This window comes from Lutra lutra, chromosome 12, assembly GCF_902655055.1.
Source record: "Lutra lutra chromosome 12, mLutLut1.2, whole genome shotgun sequence".
In the NCBI taxonomy this organism is placed as follows: Eukaryota; Metazoa; Chordata; class Mammalia; order Carnivora; family Mustelidae; genus Lutra; species Lutra lutra.
The window spans coordinates 91793927-91806495 of record NC_062289.1 but is presented as its reverse complement, the minus strand read 5'-3'; the positions used below and the strand labels follow the sequence as shown (position 1 = coordinate 91806495).

At 46.1% G+C, this 12569-nt stretch overlaps 1 protein-coding gene across 1 annotated transcript; it reads right to left on the bottom strand.

Annotated features, from left to right (window-relative positions):
• Nucleotides 1-7089: 7089 nt before the first annotated feature.
• PEBP1 (phosphatidylethanolamine binding protein 1) lies at nucleotides 7090-12039 on the bottom strand. Its single transcript, XM_047697966.1, has 4 exons — nucleotides 11795-12039; nucleotides 10539-10648; nucleotides 9740-9840; nucleotides 7090-8085 (listed from the first exon to the last, which is right to left on the bottom strand). The coding sequence occupies exons 1-4, from the start codon at nucleotides 11927-11929 to the stop codon at nucleotides 7868-7870; spliced, it is 564 nt and encodes a 187-aa protein (XP_047553922.1). The 5' UTR covers nucleotides 11930-12039; the 3' UTR covers nucleotides 7090-7867.
• Nucleotides 12040-12569: the final 530 nt, after the last annotated feature.

The window sequence follows — 12569 nt, the reverse complement described above, 5'->3', positions numbered from 1 at the left end:
TCTGCTTTTATTAGAATAATTGTATGTGCATAACAGTGAGGTAGTAAAATATGTAACTTTTTTTTTCTTAAAGATTTTATTTATTTATTTGAGAGAGAGAGAGCATGAGAGGAGAGAGGTCAGCGGGAGAAGCAGACTCTCTGCCAAGCAGGGAGCCCGATGTGGGACTCAATCCCGGGACTCCAGGATCATGACCTGAGCCAAAGGCAGCCGCTTAACCAACTGAGCCACCCAGGTGCCCCAAATATGTAACTTCTAAGATAGGTTTGGGGGCCAAGACAATTTCAGTAAGATCTCCTATTTTTAGGGTTCTAAGTCCTGGACATTGAAAATTTATCTTTAGCATGATGACCTAAAAATCATTCCTGTATCTTACAGGATGTTCAGTCATCATAGATAAATAGGACCAGTCACGTTCACTGTGATAGACTAAAGCAGGAAGATACACTCAAAAGATTATAAAATACAAACAGAATAATTATCAAAATAATTATCAAGTTTCCTAAGCAGCTTAGTTCACTGAAGTTTCTATATTAGGCGCATCTGAAAATAACACTGGAAAGGGCTGGAAAGAATACTAGTTGTCCACGAGAAACAGATCACAAAAACAGATACTGCGTGGTTATGCTTACCATTTGATGGGACACTACATTAAGCATTTTACAGATAAGGAAATAAGCTCAGACCAGGGTAGGTGGTGGCAGTGAAGTCTGAATCAAGATCGGTCTGATTTCAGAACCCACACTCCTAAGCATAGGTCACACAGTCACTCAGAAGGACATTAAATCATCAATAAGGTAGAAAACGTTCCTATAGTTTGTTTCATTTCTGTCTGCAGTGGAAAACATCTAGCTGGCTTGTGAAAAGGCTTTATTTCTGTGAGGTTATAGGTAGTGATCTTTAGGAAAGTGCCCCATCCACAAGTTTGTTAGTGATGTACCCCAAGGTAGAGTTACCAGAAAGGAGGAACGTGTGTCCCTGCTCCTAACACCTGCCACAGACGGGCTTCCAACTCCTAGCACCTGCATGAGGAGGCAGTGAGAGTAGACAGGAACCAGAATGGCAGCAAAAGAACGGGTTCAAAGGAGGTACTAGGAGGGGCACCTGGGTGGCTCAGTGGGTTAAGCCTCTGCCTTCAGGTCTAGGTCATGATCTCAGGGTCCTGGGATCGAGCCCCGCATCAGGCTCTCTGCTCGGCAGGGAGCCTGCTTCCTCCTCTCTCTCTCTCTGCCTGCCTCTCTGCCTACTGTGATCTCTGTCTGTCAAATAAATAAATAAAGTCTTAAAAAAAAAAAGAGGTACTAGGACAGCAGCCGAGAGCCTGTGTCCTTTATTCCTCTGGCACATACTAATCTCCCCTGAGTTTAAAAAGGAAAGAGTTGTTGCAGGTTTGTCATATGTGTTGGTAAGGGCTGCTTATGTTTGATTGGTAACTAACTATTCACTCAGTGGGTACCTTCTAAATCTGGTGCAATGCCAGGTGCTTACGATGCATCCGTATATCTTAAGTAAAAACCCTTGCCCTACTGGAGCTTACCTTAGGGGTAGGAGGAAGATGACGACACAATAATTATAAACAATAAATGATCTTACATGGTTCTAAGTGCTATAAGGAAAGAGGGAAGGGTGAGGAGGTATCTGAAGTGCCAAGATCAGCATATTTTTGCTCATTCATTCCAGAAATACTTATTGAGCAGCTACTGTGCGCCAGGGAGGTGCAGGAGTAAATAGGATGGATGGGGCCACTACTCTGCTGGAGCTCACGGTTTAAATCTCCACTGGAACAAGTAAATCGAGGGACTGAGTTAACCAACAGTAGACAAGCCATGACAATGCAAGTGGTGGGCACTACCAGGAGTTCACAGGAACTGAGACAATTGCAGTCATAGGAAATATCAGAGAACAACTTACCAGTCGTATCTAATTGTGTAAAAAATTTTATTTCTTGAATTTATCACCATCTGCAATTATTATCTGTTGAAAAAGCTTATTCTGGGGCATCTGGAAACATGCCCATGTAAGAACTCCATATCCCCGTATGATTTTAATTTAGTATTTTGCCATGGAAATGATGACATAAAAAATACATTTTTTTTCCCTAGCTTGGCCTGGCAGCATATAAGTCTTTCCCACTGATTACAGCTAAAAACTAGACCAAATGCAAAAGCAACTACTTGAGGACACCGAAAAACATAAGAGCAGGTGGATTATGGAAAAGCCATGTATGCAGAGGAGTGAGGTGAAATAAAGCATCCTCAGATAAAGAAAATTTAAGAGAAGTTACTGTCAGAGAACTATTCTACAAGAAATGCTAAAGGAAGTTCCTCATATTGAAGGGAAATGATACCAGAAGGAAACTTGGATCTCTGGGAATAAAGGAAGAGCAACAAATGGTATATATCTAGATAAATATTTTTTTAAAAAACAACCCGTTTCCTCTCCTATATTCTTTAAAATATATTGAGATATATTTTTCATTGAAAGCAAAAATTATACCATTGGGGAGGGTTTTGATGTATCTAAATGCAACCCAGATGACAACTATAACAAAGGTTGGGGGCTAAAGGACCCCATATGGTTACCATGTTTCTACATTTTACATGAAGAATTTACCATTCTTCTTCTAAGCAGACTCTGAGAAATTAGTATGTATATTGTAACTCCTAGAGTAATTACCAAAAAGAAAACCGAAAGAGGTGTGATAGCCAAAAATTCAATAGATATATTGGATATTCAAATAATCCAAAAGGTAAGAAAAAGAGGAGCAAATAGAAAACATAAAATGGTGGAACTAGGGGCGCCTGGGTGGCTCAGTGGGTTAAGCCTTGCCTTTGGCTCAGGTCATGATCTCAGGGTCCTGGAATCAAGCCTTACATTGGGCTCTCTACTCAGCCGGGAGCCTGCTTCCCCCCGCCCCGCCTACTTGTGATCTCTGTCAAATAAATAGAATCTTTAAAAAAAAAAAAAAAAAAAGTAGACCTAATTCACAATAGGGATAATTACAGAAATATTTAGAGTGAGTTTTTAATTTTTTTTTAAGATTTTATTTATTTGACAGAGATTACAAGTAGGCAGAGAGGCAGGCAGAGAGAGGAGGAAGCAGGCTCCCTGATGAGCAGAGAGCCCGATGCGGGGCTCAATCCCAGGACTCTGAGATCATGACCAGAGCCAAAGGCAGAGGCTTTAACCCACTGAGCCACCCAGGCGCCCCCAGAGTGAGTTTTTAAAAAGGACTATTTGCTGCCTGTAAGAGACCAACTAACTAAAGACAGATAAATTCAAAGTAAATGAATGGGGGAGAAAAGCACCGTGCAAATAGGCATAAGAGTTCTATCAACTAAAATAGACTTCAAAACTAAGAGCATTATCAAAGATAAAAGACATTCATGAATAAAGGGATGTCAAGAAGATATAATTTTAAACATTTTAAAAAATTAATTACAGGGGTGCCTGGATGGCTCAGTCCCAACTCTTGGTTTTAGCTCAGGTAATGACCTCAGGGTCGTGAGATCGCAGGGCTCTGCACTCAGCATAGAGTCTGCTTGAGATTCTTTCCCTCTCCTTTTGCCCTCCTTGCCAGCCAGCTCCGCTCTAAAATAACAAAACCTTTAAAAATAATAATAATCTGAAAGATACAGATTCCTGAGTGGAGGGGACACCAGACTAACACCAGCTTTCTGATGTTCATGGCCATCAGAATTAGGAAGCTGATGAATGGGCTTTAGAGAGCTCTGTAAAAACTTAGTAGTGTGTGAGAAGTATACATTTGGGGAAAGGGAGAAGGACCTTTATGATATGGTCTATGGATATAAAGACGTCCATACCCCCTAAACTTAAGAACCTCTTTACAACGATTCATTCAATAGACGGTCATTAGATTTCTTATGTCCAGTGCTACAGATACTGAGCAGGACACTGCTTGTCCTTGCCTTCAAGAAGGATCCAGTCTAAGGGAGAAGATAAACATTTAAACAAAAAAATGACACAAGTTTACAGATTTTAAAATTACAGTGGTTAATATTACAATGGAATGGTGGAGAACCCAGCCTCGTCAGGATGCCCTGAAGGTCAGTTAAGGGAGAAAGGGTCAGAGAACGTGGAAGAGGAAGGTTCCAGGCAGGATTTGTAAAGGACCAATCTGGCTTGTCAGGTAACTGAGAGGCAGCCGGCACGTTTGGGGCCTAATGAGCAGACAACCGCAGGGAGCTGGAGGCAAATGGGGGTCACATCATACAGAACCTATCCATAGGCCATTTAAGGATCTGGTCTACAGCCCCGAGCAACTCAAACAGCTCACAGGTTTTAAGTGGATGCTGAGGCCGTTGACTTAGCACCAATTTAAGAACAGAAGTCCTTTGCTCCCAGACCCAGGAGAGGATGTAGGCCATGGGCCGCCATGTATAAGCTTGGGAATCCGGATCACCCACTTCCCAACTAGATGCCCTGGGGCAAATTCCCCTCACCTTCCAAGTTTTGTTGTTGTTGTTGTTGTTTTAAGATTTTATTTATTTATTTGACAGACAGAGATCACAAGTAGGCAGAGAGGCAGGTAGAGACAGAGAGAGGGGGAAGCAGGCTCCCTGCTGAGCAAAAAGCCCGCTGTGGGGCTCGATCCCAAGACCTTGAGATCATGACCTGAGCAGAAGGCAGAGGCTTTAACCCACTGAGCCACCCAGGCACCCCACCTTCCAAGTTTAATAGGTGAGACAGGCTATCCCCTTGCTTCTATGCCTCCTAATATAGCTCCTCCTATGTATTCTTTTCCTGTGAACTTCTTACATATACACTTCACCTTTTTTGGTTGGGTTGTTGACCTTTTTTCTGAATCATTTTTGAGTCTATGCCTATTTTAGACCAGAAAACTAACATACCATCATAATTCCTCATTGATTTTCCAGTCTCTATGACTGACAAAGTGCTGTGGTCAGCAGACAAGTCTCAAAGAAAACAGTTCAGAGAAAAAAGAGTGAAAGATTTTAAGTACACATAAATTTCAAATTATCAGAATGTTTAGAGTTTGAGAAAACTGCTTAAGGGTATGGGGAGATAAATACTTTCATAACCATGGACTTGAATATGACCATGAGATCTTTTTAGAGGGTGGTTTGTCAGTATCAGGATTGAAAATGTATATACCCTTTGACCTAATTATTTCAATGCTAGAATTTTACTCCAGGAAATTACTTTGCAGAAGCATGTATACATATAATCTAATCACAGTAGGGGATTAGACTGGTTAATTATGAAACATCCGGAAAATAGAGTATTTGTTCAAAATGACAATAGGAATTGTAGGGCCCTGTTAACTTAAGATACGCTGTGCAAACCTGGTGTGTATAGCAAGACCGTAATTTTTAAGGAAGAAATATGTAGATCTATGTCAGATATATGCTTATGTGGATATTCATGTTTGTGTCTTTTTTTTTTTTTTTTAAGATTTTATTTATTTGACAGAGAGACAGATGAACACAGGCAGGGGGAGTGGTAGAGGGAGAAGCAGGCTTCCTGCCAAGCAGGGAGCCCGATGTGGGGCTCAGTCCCAGGACCCTGGGATTAGGGCTTGGGTTGAAGGCAGCTGCTTAACGGCTGAGCAACCCATCAAACCGCTGCTGAAGAGCAGGAAAGTGAAAGTGGAAGGCACTGGTTCCTGGGCTGTGTACCTTGTCTAACCACAGGCATGCATTGCTTCTTCATTTAAAGTCAACAGGGTAAGGACGCCTGGTCGCTTCAGTCACTTAAGTGTCTGCCTTTAACCCAGGTCCTGATCTCAAGGTTCCGAGATCGAGTCCCACATCAGGCTCCTTGCTCAGGGAAGAGCCTGCTTCTCCCTCTGCCTGCGGCTCCCTCTGCTTGTGCTCTCTCTCTCTAATAAAACCTTTAAAAAAAAAAAAAAAAAAGGCAACAGGGTAAGGGGCATCTGGCTGGCTCAGAAGGCAGAATATGCGACTCGAGTTCAAGTTGGGCGTGGAACCTACTTTAAAAAAAAATTATAAAAATAAAATAATAGTTGGTGGGGTAATTGTTTTCTTTATATAAATTTGTTTTGCAAATTATTTAAAAATTGAATTCTAAAACCCTGAAGTTAGAAAATAATTGCTCTCTACCACTCCCCGCCCCCCCCCCCATAGAGATTACACAAAGCAACATTTCCAGCAACGTCTCTGAGAAGCAACTACAATGAAAGGTGGGGAGAAGCCCAGCCTTGCTTAATTAGCACCCGCCAGGCTCCACCATGATCCCTTCTCTGACACAAACCAGGTCAGTGATGGGATCCTTCAAACACCTCCTTTCTTTTTTGGTACATCAAAGGGTGTGAAAGTACAGCTGATCCTTGAACAATAGGGATTTCCACTGCGTGGGTCCACTTACGTGTGGACTTTTTTTCAGTACAGGGCTATAAATGTCTTTTCTCTTCCTTATCATTTCCTTAATGACATTTCCTTTTCTCTAGCTTACTTCATTGTAAGAATACAGCATATAATACGTGGAACACACAACATGGGTTAACTATGTGTTACTGGGAAGGCTTCCAAGTCAACAGTAGGCTATTAGCAATTAAGTTTTCGGAGAATGAAAAGTTACACAGATTTTCAACTGCACAGGGCAGCACCCCTATCCCCCATATGGTTGAAGGGTCAACTATAATCTCCCCCACCTACCCTTGCGCCTTTTGGGTGTGGATTCTATATGGGCTGTATGTCAGGGCAGGGAGAGGTGTAGCCCAAGTCATGTTCCAAGTCATTGTTCCTCCACGCAACACCACCCAGTGGGGAGGTTTCCCACTGGTTTCATGCTCAGATGGAAAAGGACCACTAGTGAAAAGCAAAGGTACCTTTTCTGCAAAGGAGCTGGCCTAAAACTTTATGGGTTTTGTTGTTTGTTTGTTTGTTTGTTTTTCCCCAAACCCTCCAGTTGGAATGGTTATTCCTGCTGTAGTTTGATGGCATGTGTACAGGCGTGGATCCTCTCTATGGTCCCTGAATCAAGTCCCAGACAGGGAAAGGGCTACTCAACCTTTGAGGTTGTCTCTTGACTTCCCACATTTATGGGGCCCCATTCCCAAAAAGGGCAAAATATCTGGAGACCTTGTTCATCCACACAATGTTTTTATTTTTATTCAACTATAAGCAAACAGAAGAATTAACACAATATTCCGCAACTCCAGATCGGCTTTTCCACAAAGAGTGACCAGTTCAACAGACAGAGACCTCGGGGTTTCTGACAATCCCTCACCCAACCCTGCAGCGCATCTAGATGGCTGTGCTTTAACCGCAAAGCCACTCTTCCTATTGCTTGTTCCAGTACTGCTCTTCCAAGGAGCCAGAGCAGAACACTGACCCCTAGTAAACAGTCTGAGATGTACCACGTTGGGGATTCGTGGACACACCAGCCTCCGGCTGTCTTGGTGAGAAACACGGTCATGAAAACATGACCCAGAAGTGCCATCATGCACAATTCTGGACTCAGGCTCACAAAGGCAGAGGCAATCAATCTTTTTATTTATCTTTTTTACCTTAAAGATTCTTTGACACTCTGCTCTACTACCAAAGACCTGGTCTTTTTACCTCAATTTTTATTTCTTAAAATTCTGGATTGCTATTCTTATAGTAACAATTTGATGACCCCAACACAGTACCAAAATATCCCCCAAAATGGAGTTCAAATTTGATCAAAACATAAATGGGCAGTGTGACCCTCTAGAATTATAAAGGACAGGCAGAAGGAAAGGTCACTCTAAACCACTACCTGATTGCTCAGGCCTCACCTGTGAGAATGGGAACGGGGAAGCAGAGAAATCTACATGCATCACTGAACTTGAGAACACTGCTTGCGGTTTCCAGGATGGTTTCTATCTCCTGGCATTCCCCTACTTCCCAGAGAGCTGCTCATAGAGTTTGGGCACATAGTCATCCCATTCCGCCTGGTAACACGTGCCGGCCACTGGGGGCCCAAGCTCGTACTTTTTGCGGAAAGATGCCACTTTGAATTTGCCACGGTGGTCTCCGGATCGGTTGCTGAGGATGGGCTCGTCACACTTCAGTGGCCCCTTCTGCTCGTAAACCAGCCAGACATAGCGGTGAAGGCCTGGAGGGAGAAGCAGGAAGGAAGATGTAACACAGCTAGGCCATGGGAATGGAGACGTCCCCCATGTTCACGGAAGTGCCAACTTGGAGGGCCCCAGCAACCCCGTTTACAAGAGGGGCACTGAGGACCCGCAGATGTGGAAGGAGTCAGATCACTCTCCTGCTGACAATCCCCCAGTGGCTTCCCTCTGCAACTGGGGTCAAGTTCATACCCACTTCACAGCCTCGAAGGCCCTCACTCACCCCATCACCTTTGCCCTTCACTCATCTTCTCCGGGCTCCCAGCCCATCTCCCCTGGGCCCCAACCGCTAGTCTTTTTCCACCACCCGCATCTCCATACCCCTTTCACTTGGGACAGTAACACTTCCCTAAAAGTTTGCCTTTTCAGTTTAGTCTCCTCATTAGAAAGAGAACTCCAAAAAGCAAGAGTGTTTGCTCGTTGACCCAGAAGCTACCCTACCTAGTGCCTGGTAAAATTCACTGACCGACTAAGTAGCAAAGATGCTGAAAACATCTTCTTTTCTAAGTTGCTTATGTGGTCACCTTCCTCTGTCAGTCAGTTTCCATGGACTAAAACAATGATGATTTAGGCATTTTATTATAGACAAATTATACTAAAAGAATATTTTTTAAAAGCAAAAGGGGGGGGGAAACGTCAGTCACGGAGGCTTTTTTTGTTAAGGAGAACACAGGTCCTACTTGAGAGACCTGCTTTATTCTCATGTGTGTACTTCCCATAATTAAAATGCCTAATTGTGTAACTGCCCTAGAGAACTTAATAGATCCCTGGGAAGGACGTACCTTCACCTTCTTCTTATGAACTCATGAGAGGGCTTGAGGCCATCTGAAGCTTTGGGATCTACAGATAAATCATGACTCTATGGACAACTGTTCTTGTCAGGGACCTTCCTGTACCTGCTCAGACTAACAGGGCCTGACAACGTGTCCACCCACGACTACTACTTTGTTCCAGCATATGAAAGCATCCTGTAATGCACAACAAGCATTAACAGTGCATCTCCCACTGTTAGCTCATCCCACTCAGACTTTCAATACAGTATTCTCCCCCTCTGTATGCAGAACATGTGTATCTTCGCTGTACTTCTTAAAGCCTTCCAAATCTTTTCGAGATGATACCACCCTAGATTTTCGAAAGGAGCTAGAAAGAAATGAAGAAGCCAATTTTTTATATTTATTTAGGAATCTATGATCATTTCTGAGATCTTTCATGGGAACTGGAAACCCAAAGATCCCACGGGGCAAAGACTGAATATGGAACTGATCATGTTAATGTGTCCAATCACCACCCCCACCACCTCCCAGGAAGTTGTTCCAAGCTTTCTGCCACACTGCTTCCTTGGAATCCTCTCACCAACTGCCCTGCATAGAAAGGCCTAGCAGCTGAGAGGCAAAAAAGCTAACGGAGGGTCCCCCTGACCAGAACCCAAGGTTCTGGCCACCTGATGCTACTGCTACTCCAAGTCTCAATGTCTCTGGCAGGCAACTACCTCGGAGGTGAACTGCACTGCCAGGAAGCTCCACTAGGCTAAGGGATCTTGGGGAACCCAGACTAAAATTTGCAGCCCTTTGGGCCAATCCTAATGTGCACCCAATGCCTGCCCCCCAACTCCCTGACAAAGCAGCCTTTACTGACCTGTGCCCTTGGGAGGCCCAGAGCCGACATAATCGGAGAGGACTGTGCCACTGCTGATGTCATTGCCCTTCATGTTGACCACCAGAAAATGGTGCCATTCCCTGAGACGAGGAACACAGAACAGTCAGCGGTGCAGAAGTTAAGCACACACTCACGGCACAGCCAGCAAATGTGCATGAAGCACGTGCTCCAGACCAGGCTGTGGCGATGAAGGAGACACACAGTCCTGCTTCCTTGGCCAGCACAAACCCCACTGGTCTGCAGAAGAGAGCGCCTGGTGCCTCCCTCCCACCCTCTGAGTCTCTCGGGAGTTATCTGCAAACTTTTCTGCAAAGGGCCAGGCAGTAAAACGTTTTAGGCTTTGTAGTTCACATGGTCTCCGCCACTATTCACTCTGCGGCTACAGCGTGAAAGGAGCCACAGACAAGATGTAAGGAAGTTCTCATGCTGTGTCCCGACAAAACTTCATTTATGAACACTGAAATCTGAATGTCATATGATTTTCACACGTTACAAAGTATGATTCTTTCAATTTCAGTCATTTAAAAATGTAAAAACCATTCTTACTCGTGGGGCCATCCAGGTGTCGGGCAGATGGGGCTCTCAGTTTCTAGACTCCTGCTTTAGGGACTGAAGGGGTAGGAAATGCACACTCTGGCTGAAGCGTGTATGTGAGCATCCCAAACTGGGTGTCCGTCCTCCTGGCACAGCATGTCCAGCAAGGGACGTACGTACACAGGGCCAGAAGCATCAGGTCCTGTCTGGATGACCTGGTGTTGCCAATCTTTCCCTAACTTGCCTGTATTTGGGGTCCTTCCTGCTGGGAGCGTCTGGATCTGTCATGGCCAAGGTGTAGAGTTTACCAGGATCAAGGCCATCCCACGCAATACTGGTGGGCCGGTTCTTAACCTGTAGGAAGCAACCACTTCGTTGTTAAAAAAGTCAGAAATGGGAAAAAAAAAAGTCAGAAATGGAAAAAAAAAAGTCAGAAATGCTGAAGAAGCCAACACTCTTTGATTTCAGGTTCCTCAAAGGTAAAACACAGTAATTAATAAAAGCTAAAGTGTATGGACTCTGCTAAGAGCCAGGAGCTTACGTTTAATACACATTATTTACTTTACTCCAAAGGACACTGTAGGACTGGTGACCTAGCATGTGATTAACAGAAAGACGTGGGGTCAGGATTTCCACCCTGGAGCTGGCGGAGTCCTCTGAACTACAACCTCATATGGTGTGCAGTGTCTAGATCTGGTGACCAGCAGCTTAGCTGGGGCCTGCTAAAGTGAAATCTGAATTAACTGGATACTTTGTTCACAGAAAATGGCCGGACTGGACAGTGAGTCTGGGATAACACAGGCTTCTAGAGGGTCACTCCACATCTAAACATCCACAACAATAAACTGTCGGAGCAATTTATTCACACCACTGCCCCGGAGCTTCACGACCAACAACTGCCAACTGTGGGGCACTCCAGTTCCGCCAGTTCCGCCACGTCCGGTGTCCAGGCCCCGATCTGCTCCCAGGGCAAACGGTAGAACAAGGCCACGGCCGTTGCCCTCGAGCTTTCCAGCTGCAGAACGCACTTACCTTTTGCACAGCTTCAGGCTCTTGCGCGCTAAGACAAAAGGAGGAATCGCTGGGCGATGCCGGTCACCGGTTACATAATGCGTCACATGCCCTCGGGTGGGGCTTTTGCACCCCAAACTGGGGCCTAAAGTCCCGAGACCCTAGAGAGATCTGGGGCCCAAGGGGTGGGCAGGGCCCACTACATCTCAGGCACCGCCCCCGCCCCCGTGCCCGCGGCCCAGGCTGTTTCTGGGCCTAGGCCCCAGCCTACGCCTTGAAGCCGCTAGAAAGTAGATCGCTTTCTCCTGCAGGCCGAGCCCCGCCCGCCACGTGCAGGGTTCCCGGTGCCCGCAAGTGTCCGCAGGCCTGCGGCGTGGGCCCCGCGACGCCCTTCCCTCCGAGCACCCGGCGCACAGAGGCCGGATCACCCTCCCCCTCTCCGCCGGCCTCCAAGCCTGGAGCGGCTGCACCCCCAACGCCCTCGGGTACCTGGGTGGGCGTCAGCACTTTGCCCAGCTCGTCGATCTCTGTCCCGGTGTATTTAACCTGCAGCGGATGCTGCGGCCGCTCGTCCACTTCCTGCAGGCTCAAAGGCCCGGACCACTTGCTGAGGTCCACCGGCATTGCGGAGCCGAGCAGGGCACACAACCGGGAAGAGTCTCTGCAGCCTGGGAACAGTCGAGCCGAGCGAACTCCCAGCAGTCTGCAAACCGCCCAGAGGAGGCACGGGACCAGCGGCTGGGGAGGCGCACGCGTCGGAGCCGCAGCCCCGCCTCGCCCCGATCCTCCAATCATAGTCCAGGCCAGGCCAGGCGCACGCGTCGGAGCCGCAGCCCCGCCTCACCCCGATCCTCCAATCATAGGCCAGGCCAGGCCCACCCTGCCCTCGAATTGGTCAAAACCGGTAGCGCGGGGCGTCTCGCGCTCCCAGATCAATGCAGTAGTTGTTGCCTGTCTTTTTGCGCTGAGTGTGCTTGCTACGTGGGGCTGCATTGTTCCGGGGAACTGTGGCCCGGTTTGCAAGACCATTGTTTCAAGAACTGCAATTAAGCTAGCTTTGCATTTCTTATTCTTTCTTTTTTAAAACATTTTGCATGATTCTTTACTTTCTAAATGCAGAAATGGTAAGGCCTTGCCTTTCCCCCCACTTCTTACAGCAAGCCTGATAGCCCTCCCCTCCCTGTACTTTTGCGCATGCTCACTATTTTGGTTAACTGCCGCTTGAGAGGACGTGCGGGGGAAATTTTGAGCATTTTTCTCAGCG

Bases quoted from the DNA above. Each gene is read 5' to 3' on its own strand.
- PEBP1 (XM_047697966.1), bottom strand. From the start codon at position 11,929: ATGCCGGTGGACCTCAGCAAGTGGTCCGGGCCTTTGAGCCTGCAGGAA. The intron at 9,841-10,538 runs GCAAGTTAGGGA...TCCTCGTCTCAG, and splicing joins AGGAAGGACCCCAAATACAG to GGAATGGCACCATTTTCTGG. The intron at 8,086-9,739 runs GTCAGTAAAGGC...TTCTCCCTCCAG, and splicing joins TGGGCCTCCCAAGGGCACAG to GCCTTCACCGCTATGTCTGG.